The following is a 25726-nucleotide window of genomic DNA, read 5'->3' as shown; positions in this document are numbered from 1 at the left end:
ATTGGGAAGATGCCTTAAGGGATCCTGATTTTCAGAGGACATGTGCTCAGCAGAGACTTAAATGGGACCAGAACTTGGCCGTAACTTCCAAGTTGCTGAGCAGCTCCTACTGCTATTAAAGTCACTGGTAGCTGAGAGCACTTCTCGGGAGGCGCTCCTCACCTGAAGGCTCGGGTCCATTGTACTCTGATTAAACAGGAGTAAGTTGCCTGCACCAACTGCTGTAACTATGCTTAGCGGAGTCTAGCTGGCAGCATCTTGACAGCTCATGTTATATCCTACACAGATCCATGGAATCATCCAACTGTGCTTTTTTTGTTGGGTGGATGGGAGAGATGCAGCTGGAGTTCACACTAACTCCACTGGGCGGTTCTGAGCAACTTTGGGACATAGGTGCTAGAACTAGGGATGCTACCGCACCTCCTGGCTTGAAGTGGTTTCCATCATACACAGAGTTTACAGTTTGGTTCAATGGCTCTCAGCACCCCCACTGTACAAATTGTTCCAGCACCCTGCTTTGGGATGTCACAGCAGCTTAGAGGCAAGTCCTGGAGTTTCATTCTTTCTGAACATGGATTCAAACCACTCCTCTGTTCTGTTCTGAGGCAATGGGGGATGGAACTGAAGATCAAATTGCTACTTTCTCATAATTATAGCTATTTGCCTTTTGGACAGTAAAAAGCTTCTGCTTTCCCATTTTGTTAAAAAGCACACGCCTGATTCTCCCCTCAGTATAGTATTATGCGAGTGTTTGGAGTTACTCCTGATTTAGGGTCTGATCCAAAGCCCACTAAAAATCAATGGGAGGCTTTCCAGTGACTTTGGATCAGGAGCTTACACTGGTGTAAAAGGCCCCTTGGACCAAGACAGCTGAGTAATTTCACAGTCTTCCAAACAGTCCTGGATTCAAACCAGTGGCAGAAGTGAAAGACTCCATATCCCATTACCAAAATTCCCTGAGCCAGACAGTCCCAGAAGCACAGTGATATTTAATATAATTTCAACATTAAACCTACCCACAACTCACAGCCTTCATGTAAAGCAGACACTGCACATCTTCCCGGGAGGCTGGCTCATGTTTGGATTGTTCCTTCAGCTGCACATTTACTTTTCCCACTTACATTCTAAGTAAAACCTCCCTCAGATATTGATCACTTCTTTGCTTGATTCAGTGGACTCTCTCCTTCTAAAGCACTTGCCATTTGCTCTGTGTGGATCCCCAGTTTGTCCACATTGTGGCCACCTACCCGGTCAGTTGGAGCTAGCTCTGTGTGTAACATTTCAGGCAACTGCATTATCACCAAATAACTATTCCATTAAAGGGAAAAAATAAATAAACCCCACACAGCTTAACACATGCTCCTGCTCTGAAGCCCATCTGTGTGCAAGGCTGAACCTCATTAGCTGTAACACTCCTCCAAGGAGCAGCATCAGCAGATTTCAGTCTGAACAGCAGGAGTAAACTTATTAGTGGCTTTTCATATCAAATAGCGCCAATCCCCCTGACAATATACCTAAATAAACTTGCTCTTGAACCACTCCCTTTATTTGGCATTAACCTCGGAGGCTTCTTCTCCTGGGACTGGTATCCACCTGTCATTTCAATGGCCTTTTGAGGAGTGCTGGCAGATTCTGGAAGGAACAGGTGCTGAGATGTGGGGCCTGTCATTTGTTCCTCTTGGCAGACGCTGATGACCAAGAGAATATTTTCATAAGAAGATTTACAGCAGCTAAAGCTATCTTGAGTTTAGCAGACTAGCAGTGTCATAATCCTGAATACTGAGCAGACAGCTTTGCCCGCACTATAAAATAAGATTCCTTGTCCTTTGGTTGGATTTGAAGTGAGTATTTCCTGAGGGTGGGGGGTGCATGTTAAAAGGGGTAGATGTTCTGTGAGACCTGGTCCTTGACTTGTTATATCAGCCATCTATTCTTTTTCAAAAGCCCCATCCGTATTTGCAAAGTGGCCAAACAAGAAGCTCTCTTCTGTGACCTCTCTCTGATTGTACACAATACCTTGCATCTGAGAATTTCAAAGCACTTTACAAATATCAATGTATTAAGCTCCATAACCCTTCCTGGGGGAGAAGGTCAGTATCATCCCCAACTGGGGAAAAGGAGGCATAGAACTGAAGCTCATGCATTGAGCTAAGCATCAAAGGTGAGACTAGAACCAAGAAGTCTTGCCTCCCAGTCCTGTGCTTTAGTCAGGATTGAACCTGCATCGGGAGTGTAGGTAAAAAGAACATAATTATCTGAACTAGAATTTGTCTAAGACCCGAAGGATTGTATCCATAGGCAGTATGAAGCTGATCCTACTCCCAGTGACTCTAGGCCCTACAAACACAGGTGGCATCAGTGGGAGATTTAGGATTCTGAATTGCTATGATTTTTATTTTTGTTCTTTTTTCTTTAAAGGAAAAGTTTGTCTCATACCCTTTATCCTCTATATCCCTTCTGCATGTGTTTTTCATACCTATCTGTTGTTCATGGATGGTGGCTAACAGGTTAATAAACCTGAATTAAGCATGTACAGAGTGGGTAACAATGTGTCATTTGAGTCATTATAGCTCTGCTGTAGGTGGGGTTGAGTGTCTCTTTCTGTTTAAAGGTGGACAATTCTAAGTGCTCTCAAGTCTACTTGTTGACTCAGATTGTCTTGAAATTTGCTGTGCCTTATGGGAGTGATAGGTAGTTTCAGGGGTCCAAATTTGGGATCACTTGAGCAAGGGGGTATGTGAAATACAACCCCCTTAAAACAGAACTTAACAAAATCAACTAGTTCTAAACTTTTTTTATCCACACCTGAGACTCAAGTCATAACTCTAATTACCCCCCAAGTGATCTCAGTCACTTAGCAGTTAGCTCAGCTAGTGCACAGTGGAGATGACTGGAAGCCTGGACTTATCAGCCCTTTTCTTTGATCCAATTTATAGTCTACACTACAGCAGGAGGGCCAATGAGGAAGTGTTATGTAGTGGCTAGAGCAGAAAAATGGGAGTTAGGACTCTTGCTTTTACTACCAACTTGCTGTATAAATCTTGGGCCAAACTTTCAAAAGCACTCTCTAATTTGGGGGTATCACAGTGTATTTTCAGAGGTGCTGAGCACCTGCCAATTCCAACAGAAATCAGATGGCACCCAGTATTAGAGGCTACTTTTGAAGACATGGACTTTAGCATCTTTGTGCCTCGGTTTCCCAGTGAAGGGAAGAGAAACCTTCTTATTATGCGTTTGTCCTTTATTGTACCAACTGCTATTATTATTCGTTATTTGTATTACACAACGGCCTAGGAGCCCCAGTCATGGGCCAGGACCCCATTGTGATAGGAGCTGTACAGACACAAAACAAAAAGAGAGCCTTTGCCCCCAAAAGCTCACAATCTAGACACATATTTCTAAGAGGCATGTGCAGTAAGTGGGCTTTGTTCTTAGGCTCAGATGAGTTTGTTATGCTTCCTAGAAGCTCTTCACAGCACTGTGTCAGGTAGGTAGGTAGATATTATTGTCCCCATTTTATAGGTGGGGAAGCAGAGGTAGAATGGACAAGTAACTTGCTTTCAGCTGGAAGTAGCAGTGTCATAGCTGTCAGGAGTTCCTCGCTCCCAGTCCCGTGCTCTTTCTCAAACTTCAGGGTAGCCCCACATTCTGCCACTGCTGAACACATAGGTCTTACAAAGCTTTAGGTAGGTTTTGTTCGTGTCAGTGCCCTGCAATTTCTCCGCTGTCAGTGCGTAACAAGTTCCTTAATATGTGTGCTCGTAAAGCAGAGCAGTTATGGCACATTTGTCCAATTACTGTATAATCAGTTCTGGCAATTACAATACGCTCAGTTCTGTCTCGTTGGAGCTGCTATTCACTCCCCATGATGAAGCGATCTGCCCCAGTCTCTCTCATTTATGATGACAGCCTGATTTGTGCAGCTTTAGCAGAATGGGAGGGGAGGTTACCCCAGGCTGTGGTTATACAGCTGCAGGAGAAGCTGACAACAATAATCAGAAAAAAACCAGAACATATTTTCCTTCTAAAAAAGATGTATTTTTCCCTCCCCTCTCACACAAAGGAGAAATCCAAAACTTGGTTATAGAGCTGAGTGCACCCCAACAAAACTGCCACAAAAATCCACTCAAATAAATCATTGAATTTGCTGGGCCTGTGTCAGGGCCCATTGACTTCCTAGGAGTCTTTTAGTGAACAGGATTATAGGCAGGACTGTTTGCAGAAACAGCCAGTTGTACACATCTATTAGAGAATTTTGATGGAAAGTGAACTGTGAATTTGCGAATGCAAAGGATTCACACTGGAAGTGTGATCCTAAAAGCATGTTCAGCCAACCAAGGCTCAGAAACACCACCATATGATCAGTCTATCACTAAAAACTAGGCAACTCACCTTGAATTTCAGATGCTCATGCACAAGCTAGAGGCCATGAATCATTCCAAAGTTATTCTGGTAATAAATTTTCAATAACCAAGAAATTAGAGAAAATTGTCATCTGCAGATAACTTGGGAAAAGCTAAATATTTGCTGTAAATTATACATTCAGCTTGAGATATGATCTTAGGCCAGATCATCAGCTGGTGTAACTATGATGATTTATGTTGACTTCAGTGGTACTATGCTGACTGAGGATCTGGCCCAGTATTAGAGGAACCTTTCTTCCCAAAGCTCTTTCTGAACTCTGTAAATATACTCCGATTTCATCCACTGTTAAATGCAGCCACCTCTGGGCTGGAAGCTAGGCAGACAACCAGTGCAAGCCGATCGCAAACAGGTTGCAGAAAATGTGTGGGAGAGGAAATATTGCTCTAATCAACATAACCAGGGCAAACCTTGCTTTTATGAAAAATGCCAGGGCATTTTTAATCAAAGCAAACAGGACTTTGGCTTTAAACATCTGTTCTGAAAATGCCCCACAGGATAAACCCTATGAAACTCAATCCCCTACCTTGGGAAGATAAAGGGCTGAGCCCTGTTATTATATGTATTGTGGAAGCATCTCAGACATGGGTCCCACTGTTCTAGGCACTGAATGAACACACGAAAAGACAATCCTTGCTTCAAAAGACCAGACCTGCTGAGGTTAGAATGTGAGTTCCAGGCAGTCTAAGTATTTCAAACCTGCTGCTTAATCCACAAAGCCAGGCCCTCCTAGATAGTGATGCATATATTATTGATGAGGAGAATGTATTTTGCATAGTGAATAAATGGTATTTGAGGGCAGTGCAGCAGGCAAAGGCAGGACAGGGGATGTCTTCTCACTGCCTCTGACTCCATTCAGTGTCTACTGATGCTTCACTTTGGATGTTGCACATTTATCACTTAATGTTTTCCAAAGATTATACTGCAGTGATCATAAATACCATTATGAATATACCACTTTAATATTGTTAAGGAGCTTTACTATAATGGGACATGAACTTGAATTTTATGACAGACTCTGGGTATAATTTGCACTGGGCTATAAATCTCATGAATTATTGAGACAATTTACTTCCCTGCCTGCATTTCCTTCCTGAGCAAGCATGTGTTATTGTGCTGCAAGCTGCTGACAGTGACGCAGACGCAGACCTGCTCCAGCAACATCTCTTCCCATCCCTGGCTCCGGCACAAGGCTGGCAGATTACAGCTGTAAACAACTGGCAAAGCCAATCAGATTGGACAAGTAAAAGGAAAATTGTATACTGAAGAGGAAAAAGAGTGAAGGTTCTGAGAACTCTGAAGAGCACCCTTCACTGGAGCTGGGGGAATCTCTCTAATAAACACAGGATGGGGTTTTACCCTCCATCTGATACACCACATGTGGGGAGAGGGGTGTGCATGCACACTGATGATTTGTAGAAAATCTTAGTGATTAGGAAAATGGCTGGACTGCAAACTCAGAAGTTTAACACCCTTTAACCAAATTGTGGATAAAGCTAATCTGTGGAAGCATGTCTGTCACTTTTTAAAAATTAATTATTTGCATTACATTAGCACCTAGAGGCCTCAATGGAGACCAGAACCCCATTATGGTAGGTGCACTACAAACACAGAGTAAGGGATTCCACTGCCTTGGACTCGTTAAACAGACGAGACAGGATGGGAGGAGAAAACAAGGCACAGAGAGAGAGGAAGCAACTTGTCTAAGGTCAGCCAGCAGGTCAGTGGCAGAGCCAGGAATACAAGCCAGAGGGTGAGAGTCCCAGTGGAGTGCCCTACCCACTGGCCCATACTACATCTCCTCTTCCTCCCTCCTGCCTTCTCTCTCTCTCTCTCACACACACACACACACAAAGAGAGAGAGAGAGAGAGAGAGTTCTGTTACAGTGTAACCTCTGCAGGGTGCAGCCTGAGTCTTCCTGGGTGTTTGCACAGCATTAACTCCACATGCCCTGGTCCTAACTGAGACATCTCAACAAACACATAGCAGCACAAGCATAGCCAGCAGCAGGCACCTCTCTTGCCTTGGAGGGCGCCCTTTTAGGGCAGGCTGCATTAGGAAGTAAAACCAGTTCCCACACCAGTGCTGCAGGGAGATAACCAGTTCCAGCACCCTTCCAGAAAGCATGATTGAGAGACCAGGTGGAATGTGGTCTCCATGGTCTTGCCAAAAATGCCCCACCATTGCTAGCACCAATACAGCTTCCACATAGCCGTAGTGCAGAGGGGCTGCTGGCACTTTAAACACTATATCAGTAAGACCTAGCTCCAGCAGTTAAAACAACATGGTGGTTAAGAGTCTGGCAACCGCCAGCAGCCTGTCTGCACTAGGGGTTCCAATACTGCCAGCACCAACGGCGCAGAACTAGTGCTAGCAACAGTGGGAAAGGTTCACAGACGTCCCTAGCATAGACAAGGCTAGTCTTGCTTTCTGTAATGGTGAACTAAATAGTTTTGTCCTGTCTACACTAGCATTTAAATAGTTTTTAACACTAGTTGAGAGGCAACAGGAGGGGTTAACCCCTGTCAGCAATGGCTGATTTTCGTAGCGTAGATGGACCCTTAGAGCTGGGTGAGTGGTGAGTTTTGTATAGCATGTTTCATCCTTGGCTTTTCTGCTGAAACTCCCAACAAAGGGACCACAAATGGGCTGGTAATGTCCATTTTGTAAAATAGTTCATCTAGAGACACATCTCTTGTGCATGCACAGGAGCTGTAAATGATAAAAGTGTCTGAACAGATGCCCAGCTCAGAACATCAGGATCAAGCAGAGCCTAACCAGAAATGAGTGGCTTGGGCCCATCCCTAACAGAAACCATCCTAAGCATAGAGCCAGCCAGCTAACTTGCTTCTCCTCATTTCTCAGGGTTCAGATTGCTCTGGCCAAATACAATTAAACCAGATTCATGGTCATTTAAAAAAGAAAAATCTGCTAAGTCTGAAAGCAGCCCTGGCTTTCTTTCATTGAAACAATAAAGCACTTCCCTTGTATTGGAGAAGAGCAAGGTCCAAGAGCTATAAAGCAATGTCCTGTTGGCTGAACTATTTTTATTTCTGGTCATAAGATTATGAAAACATTATGTTTAATACATCCCTTCAATGCTACTGCTTTCCCAACCTCGTGTCCTCAGGCCCTGCCATTTATTTCGCTTCCTTTTCTCCCGTTTGAATTCACAGCACAAAGGAACCATCATCCCAAGGGGTTTGTTCTTTCAGCTGATGCACTTGCTATGCGTCTTTCTGTCTTTAAGTCCATTTGGAAATTCATTGGCTATAGAGCCCAAAATGTGCAAGTAGACACTGACAATGCTGCATTGTATTTAATCGCCCAGACTCCTTGTATTGTGTCTTTAGATCCTCCCATTGGCTCATTCCTCCTATCCCCAAAGAGAAAAAGGAAAGTCAATCTTTTTTTTTGTCTATTTTTTTCTTCAGTGGTGTGACTCTTCCTTCCCTCCACACCCAAAGGCACTAGCTTTTTAGTCCATCTAATCTTCATTCATCAAATGGAACTGGAGTTTCTAATCCCCCTCCTCATGAAGGAAGAGCCTCTGGACAGTGCACAGTTTTTGCTGGGAATTATTTAATTATTCAATAGTCTATAGCATGTGGGCAAAGGTTCAAAAGGAAAAAGTGCTACACACACACACAGTGCAATGCATGTACTCAGGTTAAAGGGGTGCTGCCAAAGGGCTTAGGGTTCAGATTGAAACTACCTAAAATCTGTAAATATGGCGGGGGATGTCACCTAATCAACTAGCCGAAAAAAAATAAATCCAAAGCTTTGTCTCCAATCAATTCTAAGAAAGCTGTAAATATTAATACTCTGTTGCATTTCTCTACAGCTTTGCATTGGAGGGTTTCTAAGGCTGTGTTTACACTAGAGAATTTTAGAAAAAATATTAAAATGGGTCTCCCATTGGCTTAGTGAGAGCCCTAGTGTAGACAAGACTGCAGGGGCTTCTAGGTACTTAAATTTGCTATTTCTCTTGCTGACCGCCATTGTCAGCAATGAGTATCTTTGGAACCTAGATAACTTGTCCAGGTCCTGTAATTTCTGGTCTTCACCAGGACTAGCCACAGTTCCTTAACATGGTGGTAACATATTTTGGTCTTGTTCACATAATCAAGATCAACACATGTTATAACATGGCAAGGCCACTGCCACTCTTAAGCACTCTGATGTACAGTTGTATGATCCCCACATTCAGTGAGAATTGGATTTCTCTCCCTCATCAGGACGATAAATAAAACTTTGCACTCACTAAAATAAACTCAGCACCTTTCAGCTGATGCTCTCTAAGCACTTTACAAACATTAGGTAAGCATCATATGAATTGTGCTTTTATCACTATAAAGTAGGTAAATAAATTCTTCCTATTTTTTTTTTTTAGATAGGAAAACTAAGACCAAGAGTTGTTCAGGCCAAAGTTTTCAAAAGTGGCCCCTGATTTTGGGTTCCCAGGTGGGGACACCAGGGTCTGATTTTCAGAGGTGCTGCAGTTCAATTCAATAGGGCCTAGCTGATCAGGTTCTCCATATCTTAAATTGGGCACCCTGAACTGGAGACACTTCAAATCAGTAGCCACGTTGGAAAGGGTTCAGCCCATCTGATTCGTCTGCAGTTACAAAGGCTGGATTATCAGCCTGGTATAGATTATTGATGTATTACACTTCTGTCTTCATTTATTAAAATACCACCACCCGCAGGAAGGTGGAGAATGTAAAGAGAAAACCACCCTTAAAAATGGATCTTGGCTGTGAGCTGACGGTCTCATGTACTAAGCAGATGTAGGTAGAAATAAGATTCTTCCAAAAATAGGGTTCCCTGTCTTAAGCTCTTGAAGCCATAAAAGGTTTCCAAGAATCTATTGTTCCCTGGGGACTGATGGCCTAACCCTCTTCTACGATCTAAAAGGGAGAGATCACTTTCCATCTGGGGCCAGACACTGTTACTGGTAGGTTATTGACATCCTCTCTGAGCAGCCTTCCTAGACACTGCAAACATGGTGAGTGCACTGTCTTTCCTTGCTATCCCAAACTGTAATGATTGGAGCATTTCTTCTGTGTACTGGTGATATTGATTAAACACTTTTCAAACAACCTGTTCAGGACTTCATGTGAAAACCTACTGCAATATAGACCTTCGTAAGACAAATGATCTCAAAGCAATGCTGAACAGCTCTAACAGACAGTAGACTCATATTTTGTTAATTGCCTCATCTAAAATTATTTGGACGTGCTTGAATGACTACCTCATTAGAGAATTCTTTAATTTTTTAATATGTCCATTTAAATTCATTTCTCTTGCAAACTTTAAAAAAAAGTGTTTAATAATTAAAGCATTTTCTAGGAAAAACGTGCAGGATTAATTCTTTATGAGTGGAGATGTGGTGATCCTGGAGCTTTCTGAAAGGTTATTTAACACCAACTCAGCATGTACTCTATGTTTCACAAAAGGAAAGGATGCTGTTTTAAACATTCAGAGTTTAGATGACTATAGCACTAATAAATAATTACTGGCATTTATGCTGTGTCTTGTCTAAAGAACTCAAAATACTTTAAAAACTGGCTATAAAAACAGTACAAACACAGAGAACACTTCTCACATTGCTGAATGCAGCCACATCTGGGATGGAATATTGTGGCTGTTTAATAGTACACAGCAATATTACACAATACTTTGATAGAAAGCAGGGAGTGTCCTGTGTTGAACTGAAAATACAGGAGGAAAGTACTAAGGATCATCCCTGCGCAGCTGGGAGAAGTGAAACCATAAATGTCAAATGGATTTTTCCTTGGTATTAAGGATCTGCTCTTGCTTTCATTGACCACAATGCGCAGAATCAGATCCTAAATTAAAATCTGCCATTTAAGTTCCAACCCCCTCCCTGCAGCAAATAACCAGGGAACCAGCCATTGTGGGGAAAACAGTAACTGAAATCATGAACAATCATAACCGCATCAAATTAAGCTCACTAAAATAAACTCAAAACAAATATGGCTGGGTGGGTGGCTTCACGAATGTATCAGTTTCTTTGTTGCTCTACCTTTGCCCCTGTTAAAGATTTCAGGGACTGTAGAGTCAAATATCCAGACTGATGACAGTTAGCATCAGGACACAAGGCAAGAACCAGGGAATCAAAGCAACTTTAGGGTTTCTGCCTCATCAGAGGAAAATGGAGCAGGATTTGGAGACAGAGCATTAGTCTCCATTGCACATTCCCAGCTTTGACCAATTAATGCCACAATTAATATTATTTACAATTAGGAGGTCTCTCTCTCTTTATTTTGGTTTATCTTTAGTAGTTGAATTACAAATGCCCAAAAATAGCCATTTATAATGAAAAACCTGACACCCCCTCCCTGGCAGGGAGAATGGAAGGTGGCAGCTAAAAGGACTCCATAAACATTAATAACCTACATGAGTTCAGAAATCCCATATTTTTCTGGACTTTCTCTGCTCAGTACAAGGTGAATCAGGTGGCTGATTATGAGTTGTTATCACGCTGCTTGCTGCCATTAAGGAGATGTTGAGCATTTAGGGAATTAAGAGAAGCAGTATTAGCTAATGGTTAGAGCACAGGACTACGCTTCAAGAGACTTGAGTGCTAATTCCATCTCTGACACTGGCTTGCTTTGTGACCTTGGTTACTTTGCCTTGCTATGTTTTAACATCTACAGTGAGGGTTGTGAAAACAAATTGACAGGTATAAAGTGCATTGATCTCCTCAGAGTGGAGATGCTAGACAAATGCAAAGTATTATTTTCACAATGGGACAAGAGCTCCTTGTTTGCTATAGGAATTTAGGTGGAATTCCTGAATCTCTCATTCACAATCTTATTCCCTGGTGGGACAAAGTGTTTCCAAAACTACTGAGGTGAGGAAAATCTTTTAAATGAAGATTTAAACAGTGAACAACTGCCTGTATCCTGGCATCTGAAGATGAGAAATTGACGAGCAGCACCCAAGCTCTCAGGAGCTATATGGTAAAATTTGAAAGCTGCTTAATGCAACTTTCCATAGGAACTTAAATTCAGGGGATGTTAAGAACCTAATCCTGCATTTGCTAGCCACGCTCAAAGCTCTTACTGACATCTGTTGCAGTATGTTGGCCTGAGAATCTCTGCTAGGTCAGGATAGGGTTGAAGATCTGGAGGGGCATAAAGATAAGTAAATATGAACAGAAAAAAATCAGATACTTTGCACATTATTTATAATAATCATTAGAACTTTAGGCCCACTCTGGTCCCTCTCATCTTGAAGGATTACAAAACGTTCTACAGACTATTAACCTGCATATTACAAAGGACCACTCACTCTTTACCAAAACACCATAACACAGCAGCAACATTAGGGAGAAGACTGACTTTGGCAATGCCAGCAGTGGCAGATAAATTGGAATTCACATTTAAGAAGCAGGGAGAAGGAGAAGAGTAGAGGGCATAAACAGGAAAAGATGCCATAGCCTCAGTAGCTAAAACAAGCAATTAGAGAGAGAGGGAGAGGAGGTCCTTTAAAGAATAAAATACTTTAACTTCCCTCCTGCTAGGAATTCAGGAGCCACACAGTGAGTCTGTGCCTTTTCTCCACTCTATCTGAAACCACATTTCCTTCTTTCACTTCCTGCACTGTCATCAACTCTTTCCCCAGGATGTGCTTTGGTAATGAGGATACAGGGAGCTCTTCCTTGCCCTGGACTCTAGACCACGGGAGAAATGCTATAAACTTAAACTCTGTGGTGAAATGCTGGGCAGATTGCTACCCATGGCAGTTGCTTTTAGGCTGGCTTTGCAGAGCTGCCCGGAGTGAGGCCGACACAGCTCCCGAACACAGATGAGCTCAGGCAATAATATTTGAATCTGGATCCAGATCTGGATTTTGAACAGCCCTTTGGGATCTGAGATTTGGATCTGAGGCCTTATGTGCTACGGTAGCTTTTCGGGGTCACTCTGCTGCAAATGTTATCTCTGCTAGGGACTATCAGTCCCCAGGCACGTTCTAGTGATGACTTACAAGCAGGAAGAGTTGTAAAAGTGAAAGCATTCTGGGGAAGAGAAGTCAGACTGGAATTGTTATTACTCCCTCAACCCCCTTAAACAGGCACCAGCCTCGCTCTAGTCAAAGGACCTTTGGCGGTTGCAAAACTGGTCCTCAGCACGGCCATTTCCTCTTGGCAAAACTTCAGCTCTCATTGTTCACAGACCCATTCTCATCATTGATGTAACAATGCAGGTCACTGAAAAGTGCAGTGCCGCCCTCTAGTGTCACCCACTGGATTTGTTGTTTGCCCGGTTATGTCCTGTCATGCTGTGCAGCCCTATAAATGTGTGTAGGAGTTTCACCCCAGCAGTTTTGACAGGTTAAATCTTTTACCAGGTTGATGTTTGCAGGGGGAGACAAGAGACAGAAACATTCAATGATCAGTATAAGCATTTACCATTCTGGACAGACACTAACATGTTTAAAGCCAAACAGAATGGAAAGTAATAGGTGATTATTCAGGCTTTGTCTAGAGGTGTGTTAGAACAGGTCAGCTGTCATGGGCAAAATTTTCAAGTGATTTAGGCGCTTACATTTCATTTTCAAAAGTGAGTTCAACAGTTAGGAGCCTGAGTCCCATTGGAAAATCAGTGGAATTTAGGCTGAGTGCCTCAGTTGCTTTTGAAAATGAGACTTTGGCTATCGTCAGATTTTCCTCAGAGCCTCTCTCTGTAAACTTGTTTCCAAAATCTTCCTTATAACTCTCAGGTTCCCCCTTAAACTTTAACTCTTATTTCTATGCTTGTCTTTTAGAACATATGAGTGTGTGGGTAAAACGTTCAAAATGCCTACCTGCCCATGTTCTATGACCTCATCAGGATCATCAGAACACAAAACTAGGTAAATAGGCAGCATGATCGCATGGATAATTTAATGTTGATTAGAGCTGCTTGAAAATACTCCAATTTTTCATGAAAGTTTTTGACAACAAATTTCCTCTTTTCAACAACTTTATATTATAGGGTCTTTATCTTTTAATTCAAAGTTCTCACCAAAACAATTAGAAATAATTCACAATTTTTTTCTGCTGTTTTTCCACAAGCTCTAATGTTGACAAATGAAGTAATAAGGAATAATTTGAACCACATTGCTGTTTTTTAAATTAACTGTAATTACTCAGGGAGAAAGATCTGGGTTCACTGTTGGCAGCTCAGCTGAGAACAGCTGCTCAGTGCTCAGTGGCAGTTAAAAAAGCAAACATAATGTGACAATGTTTAAAGAATGGGATGGAAGATGCTTAAAATATCACCATGCCATTTTATAAATTGATGGTATGTCCTCACCTGGGATACTGGGTTCAGCTCTGTTCACACTATCTCTAGAAAGAGAACTCCTTTGCTTCTCCTTTCAGAAATGGGTGATAAAAACGAGAGGCCTGGAGGGACGTCCTTGTGAACAGAGACTGTGCAGACTACGACTGTTTAGTTTAGAGAGGAGATGAATAATAATTAATAATACTTAGGTCTTATACAGTCTTAACAAAGGAGTAGGCATGATAAAATAGCAATGGATAGCAAAGGTGAATTGGTGAGGTTTCTATCCACCCTCTCTCAGTACAAGAACAAGGGAACTTTCAATAAAATTGAGAGGCAAAACACTTAAACCTGATAAAGGAAATCCCCCCCTTTTTTTGTACACATCACAATTACCCTATGGAATTCACTGCCACAAGACATCCCTGAGGCAGAGAGCTTAGGAGGAGTCAAAAGAAGATTAGCCATTTATCTGGATAACAAGAACACCACAGTTACATCACATATCAAACCAAGATGGTCTTATCTAAATGATATTTAATTCTCATGCTTCAGGGCACAAGTTAACCTCCAACTGAGGGGAATGAGGATGAAATTTCACCTGTGGACCGCCTATTCTTCATTGTTCATTAAGAGGACTCTAGCACCTTCCTCTCAAGTATCTGATTGAGGCCACTGTTAGAGATACAAAATAGACGGATCACTTAGTTGATCTGATATGGCTGAAATGTTGTAGGAAGGGTATTTGCTGGGTCATGCGACAGACCATGGCTACATAATGTGGTCATCAGGAGGGTTTGAACCTGTGATCTACCGCACCAATCGCTACCATTTGAGCTATAGTAATATTGTCTTTAACGATGAGTAAATGGCAGGATGTTGTAGTCTCTGAGGCCAGCTACTTTAGAGAAACAAGACAACATTCACTCAACCTTTCTGTTACACAGAACGCAGAAAAATAACTTCCCAGGCTGGGCTGCTATAGCAAGTAGAAAGCGTGGAAAGCTTGTTACCTTGTAATTGACAATCTCTGTCAGTGAGGAGGATATAGTGCTGCTTTTAGGTCCATAGACTATTTAAATGGCTTGCTGGTTGCAGTGACTGAAGGTGGGCTACCATGATGCAGAAAAAATCAGTACAGTCAGGAAATATGTGGGGGAGGGGGAAGAGGGGCAGATGGTAAAGCGAGAGAAGGAGCAGACTCAGTAAGTGTTCCCTGCTTACCAGGGCCGGCTTTAGGCGGTGCAGGGCCCGATTCGAATACCCGGCAGCGGTCCAGGTCTTTGACGGCGGGTCCTACACTCGCTCCGGGTCTTCCACGGCACTGAAGGACCCGCCGCCAAAATGCTGCCAAAGACCCGGACCGCTGACGGGTGAGTAAAAATTAAAAAGTTAGGCGCTCTTCTTTAGGGAGTGGGGCCCTCTTAGGCGTGGGCACGGGGCCCAATTCAGGGGAATCAGGGGAATCGGCCTAAAGCCGGCCCTGCTGCTTACCTCCCCTCTGCCCCTCCTCCCAGTCAACTATGAGCAAGTTAAATATAGACCCAACACTTCTCCAGGGAGCCAGATGCATGAACTGATCAAATGCCATGAATCTGTAGCAGAGACTCCAGTCTCCACTCTGCTGGTTGGCCGGGAGATCTTCATTTTCAAATCTTTAGTGCTGGTCTCTGGGCAGCTCTTACAGTAACATATGTCAGAGAACAGTCTTTTAAAAGCCATGTGAGATCTTTTTCCCATCATGGCTCCTTTGAAGAATCTGGGGCTACCATTTAAAAAACAAATACCTGAACAGCAGGTCAGGGCTGCCCCGGTGGGGGGGGCAAATGGGGCAATTTGCCCCAGGCCCCGCAGGGGCCCCCACGAGAGTTTTTCAGGGCCCCTGGAGCGGGGCCCCCGGAGCTTCCTCCGCTCCCAATCTTTGCCAGCGGGGGTCCTTCCGCTCCGGGGTGGAAGGACCCCTCCGCCGCCGAATTACCGCCGAAGCGGGACCTGCCGCCGAAGTGCAGCCGGGTCTTCGGTGGTAATTCGGCGGCGGTGGGGTCCTTCTGTTCCGGGACCCACCGCCGAAGTGCCCCAAAGACCCGCGGCGGGGACCCCCCGCCACCGAAGACCCGGCTGCACTTTGGCGGCGGGTCCCGCTTCTGCGGTAATTCGGCGGCGGTGGGCCCCCGCCGTGGGTCTTCAGGGCACTTCGGCGGCGGGTCCCAGAACGGAAGGACCCCCCACCGCCGAAGACCCCAGGCCCCCGGAATCCTCTAGGTGGCCCTGCAGCAGGTAGACAACAGATACCTCCTACAGCTACCAGGCTGGCCTCAGCAGAAAAGACCATCAATCATGTTCTTATTCTCAAAAGACCAGCTAACTTTAAGCCCATCCTAACATTCTCCACTCCCTGTTCTAATCACTAACAGAACTTGGCACTCAGACTCCCCCTCCTCACTTAGGCCATGATTCAGGATTGGAGTAACTTGAAATTCTTTGGATACGGGAAAGCAAGTTGTCCTATTTGATAAATGGTCTCTAATGGCCCATATTTTTGGCTGGTCTGAGGGATCAGTGACCATTTCAAGAGTCCCAGCTTTCAAATGATGTATAGAATAATATATTTTTCCTATCACTGGTGCTTCATGAGACAGCAGATCACAAGAATCACATTCGTTAGATTATTCTCCTGCACATAAACTGTTTTCTGTGCTTTTAGCTTAGCCCTTTGCCTGATGACCCTGATGGTTGTGTTTCCTCCTGCACATTGCTGAGCACATCTAGCTAGAAAATTATTGGAACCTGGCACGGACCTTTTGGTTTATTCCTTTCCACACAGGCTGAGACACTGACACCAGAGCAGATAACAGAGTACAAAGGCGTCTTCGAGATGTTTGATGAGGAGGGCAATGGGTTAGTGAAAACAGATGAGCTGGAGAAGCTTATGAGCTTGATGGGAATCAACCCAACCAAGAGAGAGCTGGCGACAATGGCAAAGGAGGTGGACAAAGACAGTAAGAACCTCCCCCAGTCCTATCTTTTACTATATTTCCTACCCTGAAACCAGTGTGTTGAGCTGCCCAGGTTCTGTGGTTCACAACAGGAATCCACAAGGCAGGATAGACCTTAACTAGACTGCTTCTCAATGACTAGCATGTTAATATATCCCAGTGCTTTGTTGTTCTTTTAGATAAGGGCACCTTGAACTGTGACAGTTTTCTGGTTTTGATGGGCATTTACCATGAAAAGGCTAAAAACCAGGATGAAGAGCTGAGGGCAGCATTCAAGGTCTTTGATAAGGAACACAAAGGCTACATTGATTGGAATACACTCAAGTAAGTAGCAGTCTTCCTGAAGGTATGAAAATATGGGCCTGGTTCTGCATGATGCTGAACATACCCAACTCCCATTGACTTACAAGTCAGGAACAGGCCATGCCTTTAAAGTAGGAAGAGGAATGCTGAAGCTTTGGAAAGGCAGAACAGGTAGTGGGATCTCAACACCCAGTCAATATCTGAGTTTGCCACTGGACTCCAGATTGACAAACTGACTGATTTAGACCCTGAAAATTGGATTTATCTTGATGTTATTTTACTGTCCAGTTGAGATGTTCCAGACAGGATTTTTTCCCCAACTGTTCAGTGTTTCCAAAAGATCAAGGTCCATATGTCTGAATTACACTGACATCCAGATCTACAAAAGTTACATTCCAAAGAACACATGATCAACTGAAACATCAATCAGAGCTGGGGAATAATGGAAAAAAAATTCTCATGAATCTTCATTCAGATTTTTAGATTAACATGTTTAGTCTATGTTTGCATGACTTTTTGTTATCTTTCAGAGACTATGCTAGCAAACAAGTTTACTGATAAGAATGTTGGCAGAAACAGTGAATTTAAGTCAAATGTGGAGAGACTATTTTCTGAAATTGTGAAATCATATTGGAAACCTTAGCTACCATGCATAAAACATGATGTGACCGATCAAACCATTCAACATAGCTCTAAGATTTAATAGTAAATGAACAAACTAGGAACCAAGAATCACTCACAGAAATTATTCTGTTAATCATTTAAAGTAACTAACCCATTGAAGAAAAATCTTTAAGCCATTAGCAGACAATTTGTGAACAGAAATTAGTCAAATAAATCATTTGCTCAGCTCTAATAGACTATGCTCTAGACTATGTTTTCAGCACTCATAAAATGACATCTCTCCATTGAAGCTATGCTGATTTCACCAGCTGAGTTTCTTGCTCTTTGTATTATCTACAACAAACAAAACTAAGAATTAACCAACATGGTAAGAACAAAAGAAAAAGGCAACAATACAAGAATAAAGGATAAAAAGAAAAGAAAAAAATTAAAAGATCACTTTATAAAAGTAGCAAATGTTTCTACTCTTCACTTTGAAATTAACATAGATTTCCATATGGAAAAATATATCTATTATACTGGAAAAGATTAATGCATTTAGCTAACTTATGGTCATAGGCAAATATTCCTCTGGTTAACCAGCATTAATCAAGCTCCTGTTTATAAATGTGTAAAAAAGGAGGCATGTAGCTTGGAAATTCTTGTGTTTATCATTCAGACACAAGGTTCCAGACTGTTTAACATCCTCAGAACTTGGTCTTGATAAGGAAAGAAAACAAACATTCTTTAATTTAAAAAGCCTGGGATTTGCCTCAAAGCTTCAAGCTACCAAAGCTGGCAGAATCAGAGGAGCTACGCAGTTTGTACTACAGTAAGTTCCAAGAGAGCTAGTGCAGTCTTCAGGTTCCTGCAGAGTCCTAAAACAAACCTTCATTGCTATCCATTCAAAAGGAAATTAATACATTAACCATAATTCCGCTGGAAAAGCAAGATTGTTCATGAGTACAGAGCTAGGACAATCAATGATTTGGCCAACAAGGCCAGAAAGTGCTCAGCACCCAGTTGTTTCCCATTTTAACACTAAAGGTCAGATTTTCCAAAGATCTCAGCAGGTTGGATGCCTTTTTGGTGCTGGGTTCTTTTGAAAATCTGGCCCCAAGAGGGTGCTGACCACTTTGAAATCTGACCTTGAATTCCTTGGGAAATCTGGCTTCAGGCCCCAGCCTGTGCTGTTCTAATGATTTCTATTTTCCTAACTCACATGATGTTTCAACAAAAGAAAAAAAAACTTTAAATATTGCCTGGACATTATTTCAACTCAAGAGTGAACAGTGCTGGTGCCCTTATTCCCCTCACCTTTCCCCCAAGGACAGGAACACTGCTTTGAAGATCTTTCATGATAGTGAGCTTCTCTGACTGCTTTGGTCTGTGGATCATCAATGTGCTCTGATGATGGAAATGGCCTCCCTGACTTTGAATTACGCACCAAGCACATGGCAGGCACGATTGCCTGTATGCATTACACTCAGCAAGCAGAACTTAGCCAGATGGGATAGGGGCAGTAATATCCAGCACGCTTTTGTGTCCTGACACATACAAGATACAAGCAATCCTTACAAAGCTGCAACAGCCCCAGGGACACCTGGATAAATGTGTGTGTTTTCTTACATCTGCTAAAGGTGAATTAGGTTTCCTTTCATACTGAAAGCTCGTGTTAACTGTAGTATACCCATGTCTACAGATACACACAGGACTAATTCTGTATCTGAGAGTTTGTGATTGGCCAGTCCAGGCTTTATTTAGGATCAGAATTCTCAGACTCATGGGCTGATACCATGGGTGAGATTTCAAGAACTATTTTTCTTCACTAAGTGGGATCACAACATCTCAAGTTTCTGTTTGTGTTGGGGGTGGAAATAGACAATGCACTAGAATAGACACTGTAAGGAACAATCCTAATCCAGATCGCTTAATAGGGCTTTACCATCTCTCACTTGTGTGATACTGTGTGTGGTCACTTGAATGTTTATTTCCATAATTCTATGCAGGTTTTCCATTAGAATATGAACAGAGTACACCATAGGTATGGGCTAATGGTTAAAGTAGGGGACTGGGAATCAGGACTTCTGGGTTTAATTACTTGTTTTACCATTGATTTACTGTGACTGAGATTTTCAGAGGTGCTGATCATTTGCCACTCACATTCATTTTAACTGGAGTTGTAGGTGCTCACAACTTCTGAAAATTAGGTCACGTTTGACCTTGGCCAAGTCACATATCCAATCTGTGTCTCAATTTCCCCACTTGTAAAATGCACCTAAATACACCCACCTTTGAGGGTTGACATATTTGCAAAGTGCTTTGAAATTCACCTAGGAGGGGCAAACTATTGCCAGATTTGGTCTGTATTTTTAGGTATGTACTGATGAATGCTGGAGAGCCACTAAATGAACAGGAGGCTGAACTGATGATGAAAGAAGCTGATAAGGATGGAGATGGAACCATTGATTATGAAGGTATAGTTTCCATACACAAGACTCTTTAGCAAATGAAAGGTGCACTGGGAAGAATACTCCCAAAAGCCTGTAGTCAGCAGTCTTGGATCATTCTTTCCTTCCTCAGAAGCTTTGCCCATGGGAGTCACCCATGATGAATAGGTGGGTGTATTCCATACAGACAGTGTCATGCAACTGTGAGAGGGATGTGTGGTCTAGGAACATAGGGCTGAATTCTAATGCTGGCTTTGACACCAACTCTCTCTGTGACCTTGGAAAATTCACTTAACCTCTTTGTGCCTGAATCCCCATGACTTTGTGTGGCCCCCCCTGCCACCCAAATGAGGATATTTTCTTCTCTCTTAGGAGGGTTTGTGAAGGTTAATTAGAGAATGTTTGTGAAGTGTATTTAACAAGATTTTAAAAGTGACCGATAGCTCAGTGGTTTGAGCATTGGCCTGCTAAACCCAGGGTTGTGAATTCAATCCTTGAGGGGTCCATTTGGGGATTGGTCCTGCTTTGAGCAGGGGGTTGGACTAGATGATCTCCTAAGGTCCCTTCCAACCCTAATAATATATGATTCTATGATAGATTATGATTGCCTCTGTTGTGGGTACCCAACTTGAGACATGTTAAAGGGGCTTGATTTTCAGAGGCTGGGTGGTCAGCACTGTCTGAAAATCAGGCTCCTTTAAGGTGTTTCAAGCTACGATTCCAAAATCACTAGTCACACTTGAAAAGTTTGGCCTCTGTGTGTGGTGTGAGTTCTAAACAGATGTGACTGCAGGGCTGATAATCTAGCACCTTTCACCAGCACTAAATTAACTTTAAAATATTCATTAAGGAAACCAAACTCTCCAGTTAAGTAGTTCTTCCTGTAACAAGAAAAATGGGGACTGAAGTGCATGAACATTCATTTGTCAGCAACATCATTTATATAGCAGAATTCAAGAGGATTTGTCTGCTCCTCCAAAATAATTTATCTATATGACATTTACAGTCTGTGTGAAACCATTTTTTATTTCTGTGCCTTCAATCTTCAATCTCCACAGAAATCTGCTGCCATTCCCAATGCAACCGGAAAGCACTGGAAAAATATCTGTTCATGGTTTGGATTGACATTAAAAGACTGGTCAATAAGTGGCTGAGTTTAATGCAACCACATTGCATTTTATCTGACCTTTCAGCAGAAAGCAGTAGAAGCATACAGCAGAAAGAGATCCCAATACCAACCCATTATTGATACGAGTCAGACTTCTTGGAAAGGGTTTGGATTTGTTACAGAGATTTTGGATGTCTCACTACACCATCTTTTTATTAATATAGTATTGCTTTCAGAAATTTAATATTTCTCTGTTCTCCATTAGAAGATGAACAGAAATTTGTTTTCATTAACAATTTCCTAATAATACTGAGTCCTTATACTGGGTAGCTCTCTAGAAACACAGGTACAGCTGCACCAGCTCAGACATGTGGTTCATCTTGTCCATTATCCTTTCTGTCAATGGCTGGCCCGAGCTGCTTCAGAGGAAGGTGCAAGAAATCCCATAGTTCAGCAATCTGCCCATCAAAAAAGTGCCTTCCCAAACCTCACATTAATTAGAGGTTGGCTTGGGCCTTTAAGCATGTGGGTTTACATTCCTTTTCATCCTTGAGATGTTCCACAAATATCAATTAATCCCAACATCAAATTACCTCCATTTTATAGATACCTTCACAGTGATGTGCCCAAGGCCAGAAAGTGAGCCAGGATTAGAGCTTGGGAGTTCCTGGCTTTCAGCCCTGTGTTTAGATCATTGGACCACCTTCTTCTACTTAATATAACCACCTGCTCCCTGCCCTAGCAACCGCCATCCTCCTATTCTGATGTCTTCTTTCTGGATCTCTGGTATGTTCGCTACCATCTCAAGCAGGCCATTGGGGAGCAGAAGGAGGTAGGGAAGGAGGCCCTCCAACTACACAAACAGCTGTACAAAAAGAAAAGAGGGTAGCAGAAGGGCTTAATGTGCAAAGTTTGGATTCAGGTCTGAACATCCCTAAGGTTTGGGAAAGTCCAGATGCAGGAGTGCAATTCAGGCCCAGCTCAAACTGCTTTTATGTCGACATGTTCGGTTTCCACCCCCATTTGCCACAATGTGAAATTCCCTGTTTATCACAGATGTATGTTGCCAGTGCCTGGGGAGCACTTTGTCTGGGAGAAGCAGAGGCAAAGCAGGGGTGAGAGGCTTATCTCTAACAATAGTTGACAGCTTAATTAGCTCCTCAAAGTTCATTACAGCATAACAGAACTTGCCTTGACAGCACCAGCTTGGCATGAGCCATTTTCTCACTGAAGAGCCAGAGGGGTAAAACTGAAGCCATCGGGTCTGCGTTGCTGCTGGTTTATTTTTAAATGCTCTGGCATTTCATTTGAGGTGCTGTGTAACTAAGGTTCTGTCAGTTTCACACTAACAATTCTCTTCAGGTGAGAGCTGAGCAGGCAAATTCCCACTGAAAGGAGGAGGCGAGATTCTTGTGAGATGTGCAAAAGAAATTGCTCATGTCATTCTTTAACTGGAAGGGAAAATATTACAGTGCCAGAGGCAGCCCTCCCACTACACTTAGCCAATAAAGACTGATTAAAAAAAAATTTACCCAAGGCAATTTAAAGACTCCCACAGATTCCAATGGCCTTTGGATGAGACCCTCATTTTTGCTCTGGACTAGTGATTGTGTCATGACACTAAAAAACCTACTACATTTGCAAAGATCCCGGCAGGGCTTGTTCTCTGCTGTCATCACCCTAGTGACTTCAGTGGAGCTGCAACAGAGAATTTGCCCTGTGGTCTGAGCATAGAGCTGGGAGATAGTGATGCATGTGATGTGAGGAAAGTGGGGATCCCCTTCAACTTCTGGAGCAAATCACCACCTTTGGAAATTCAGAATTCAATGAACAAAGCACTATTCAGCCAACAAGAATCCATCTAGTGTCCCTGTGCTTCAGGCCCATCTTGCTGAGTGAGCATTATAGAAGTATCCTGCAGTGCTCCTTGCCCTATCAACCTGTGATGAATCCACTCTGTGGCTGTGCCAGCAGCACAAGTTGAGGCTAATAAATCCTGCCTTGTCTATGGTTCTCTCCCTCTCAGAGTTTGTGGCCATGATGACTGGAGAATCCTTTAAGCTTGTTCAATAGCAACCTGAAGAAGAACCAGATCCTTTGTTACAAAGATCCTTCCTAGACACTCTCTCCTGCAAGGACTGCAATTCTTCTCAAGATGCTGTGATCTGGAGATGTTTCCGAACACCACTTATACACTACCCACATCTGAGTAACTTCACCTGGCATTCACAGCAGAAGGAAGCTACAGACCAGAGCAGAGCTGAGAGACTCCTCTCACAGCAGGTGTAGAAGCTCTTGCAGGACAGATTCAGTTATTCAAGCAATCTGTTTTGGGCCATGGAAATCGTACAAGAGCCATAATTTATGTTTATTAATAAACTTTATATAGAAAGTTTTTCCAATATGGCTTTAAAGAGTCCTGTGAAAGGAACATAGCGTACTTGGGAAAGGAATGCATGTGCTTTGCCAGGACTCTCACTTCTCCTGTATAAATCATTCCTGGGACTGAGAATTGCTCCCAGGTCCACACCTACTTTTATGCATCTCAAAAACAGTTCACACCTTGGTTAGAAATGCCTAAACTTCACTTCTGCACGGTGGACTAAATAAAGCTACCCGAGGGAGTGCCTGAGAACATGAGTCACATTGCACTGAATTTCAAGCTCACAATAATTCAGTGTTTCAAGTGGGCTTGGAAAAACATTGAGGAAACCTGTGAAATGATGAAGTCGGAGTTGGGTAACAGATGGAAAAGCCTGTAATGCTGCAAGCTGGTTCTGAACCAGACCACAGCACACAAGGGGAAGGGCACTGGACTTGGGAAAAGCAGAGGGAATCCTTGTAACACTGCATGTCTGTGCTCCAAACTACAAGTGGGTTAAAGCAAGCTATTAAGTCAGGAGAAAGCAATGGGGAATTGGTCCGTTTTGGCACATGCGCTGTTCATTGTGGACCAGATTTTCAAAAATATTTAGGCACCTAAAGGTGCAGATGGCACTTTTGAAAATCCATTTGGTGCCTATCTGCCACTTTAGATCCAAATATCTTTGAAAATCTGGCCATTTGCCCCAATATTTTAGAATGAACTAGAAGTTATTTCTTCTAACCTACATGTACCCTCTTGCTCCATAAAGCTTTTTAAATTCAGAAGACCCACCATTCAACTCTTGCTGAGGGGAGGAAGCTCATAGGATCTTTGTTCAAAAGTATATGCTACCCTGTGAACTGTACATAGTGCTTATTTCTGCATAAGAGCTAGGACTCTTCTTCCTGCATCAGGTTATTGAAATGAAGTAGTCAAGTGAAGATATTCACCTGAAGACAAACACTCAAGAGGCAGCAGTTGTGGTTTGGACTATATTTGAGGAACATATATGGTGCAATGGTTTAACTAAAGATGTGATTTTAAACTGATTTAGTTAATCTAGTGCAAACCCCTGTGCGGACACTATTATTTCAATTGAAACTAGATTTATTGCAGTTTAGTTTAAGTCGGTTAAGAATCAGCTTAAGCTAAAACAGCAATGAGCCACTCTTAACCAAAATAAGAGTGTCCAGTTTTTAAACTGATTCAATAAACTGTCTCAACTCTCTTATGTAGACCAGGCCTAAACAAATGCTATCTCACAGGCAGCAGTAAAACTGAGCTCAGTTTGCAAGTGACACAGTCCAGTAGCTTTTCAGAAACCATTCTTTCCATGCTGATTCAGAGACCTGAACAGCGAGGGGTTTTTTTGGCATCTACAAAGCTCAGACATCATTGAAAATATGATTGACAGTCTTCTTTAGCCTATTATACATTTGCATTGTAGTAATGCCTAGAGGCCTCAGTCAGGGATCAGGACCTCCTTGTCCTAGGGTAATTATGAACTGGGTCCATAATATTTTCCATAGCACACAGCTCTCCAGTACAGGATAGTTCAAGCAGGCAGCGTACACATATCTGTAGATTTCACAGAGGCTTCATTTTTATCCACAAATACCGTCTAGACCAGTCCTTGTCTTACTCCAGCAGCCGCCAATCACATCCTCAAATGACTCCTCAAGCTCACCACGCTTGCTTTGCTTTGGTCAGTGAGAAAATGTGACTTGTTTCTACCAGCTCTGAGACAACATGAAAAGCTCACACAGCACCCATCTCATGCTCAGCAAAGGATCCCACTAGATCTCCTGCACCTATATGCTCTTATGCAACAGCAGGCCTTCACTCTGTTCCAGCAATGCAATCACAGGAACATTTCTCTAGAGTCCACAGTCATCTCCCCTCCTTAGGAAACTTTCCCTGTCCCAATCACTACTAGTCTGAACAGACCCTGTGTCCAAACATGAAGGACTCTCTCTGATTCCTAATACAGTATCTCATCTTTATTTACTAGCTTAGTCTTTCCTTTTAACCCTCTAGGGCTCTCCCTTCACTCACCTCTTAAGTAATATAAGCAAATATTTTTTTCAAGCCTATCTTTATGTTGATTTCGAACAAGCACAGTTCATCAGAGGGTAATTCTTTCCCTAAGCTGCCCTGGGGAAATCCCCCAGCTTCCTGGAAA

General features: G+C 42.8%; 1 protein-coding gene across 9 annotated transcripts in view; it reads left to right on the top strand.

Annotated features, from left to right (window-relative positions):
• CALML6 (calmodulin like 6) overlaps nucleotides 1-24150 on the top strand; it is a 178455-nt gene extending 154305 nt beyond the window's left edge. For 8 of the 9 annotated variants that reach the window (XM_044995880.1, XM_044995882.1, XM_044995884.1 and 5 more), the window contains 4 exons: nucleotides 16544-16718; nucleotides 16895-17039; nucleotides 19998-20098; nucleotides 21130-22302. In XM_044995880.1, coding sequence (XP_044851815.1) covers nucleotides 16544-16718; nucleotides 16895-17039; nucleotides 19998-20098; nucleotides 21130-21320 — 612 coding nt within the window. In that variant the 3' untranslated portion in view covers nucleotides 21321-22302. Of the gene's footprint in view, nucleotides 1-16543; nucleotides 16719-16894; nucleotides 17040-19997; nucleotides 20099-21129; nucleotides 22303-23205 lie in introns of those variants that run through there. The other variant, XM_044995886.1, reaches the window with a different exon arrangement.
• The last annotated feature ends 1576 nt before the right edge of the window (nucleotides 24151-25726 follow it).

Source organism: Mauremys mutica, chromosome 21, assembly GCF_020497125.1.
Source record: "Mauremys mutica isolate MM-2020 ecotype Southern chromosome 21, ASM2049712v1, whole genome shotgun sequence".
NCBI lineage: Eukaryota > Metazoa > Chordata > Testudines > Geoemydidae > Mauremys > Mauremys mutica.
This window is presented reverse-complemented; position numbering and strand designations above follow the sequence as displayed.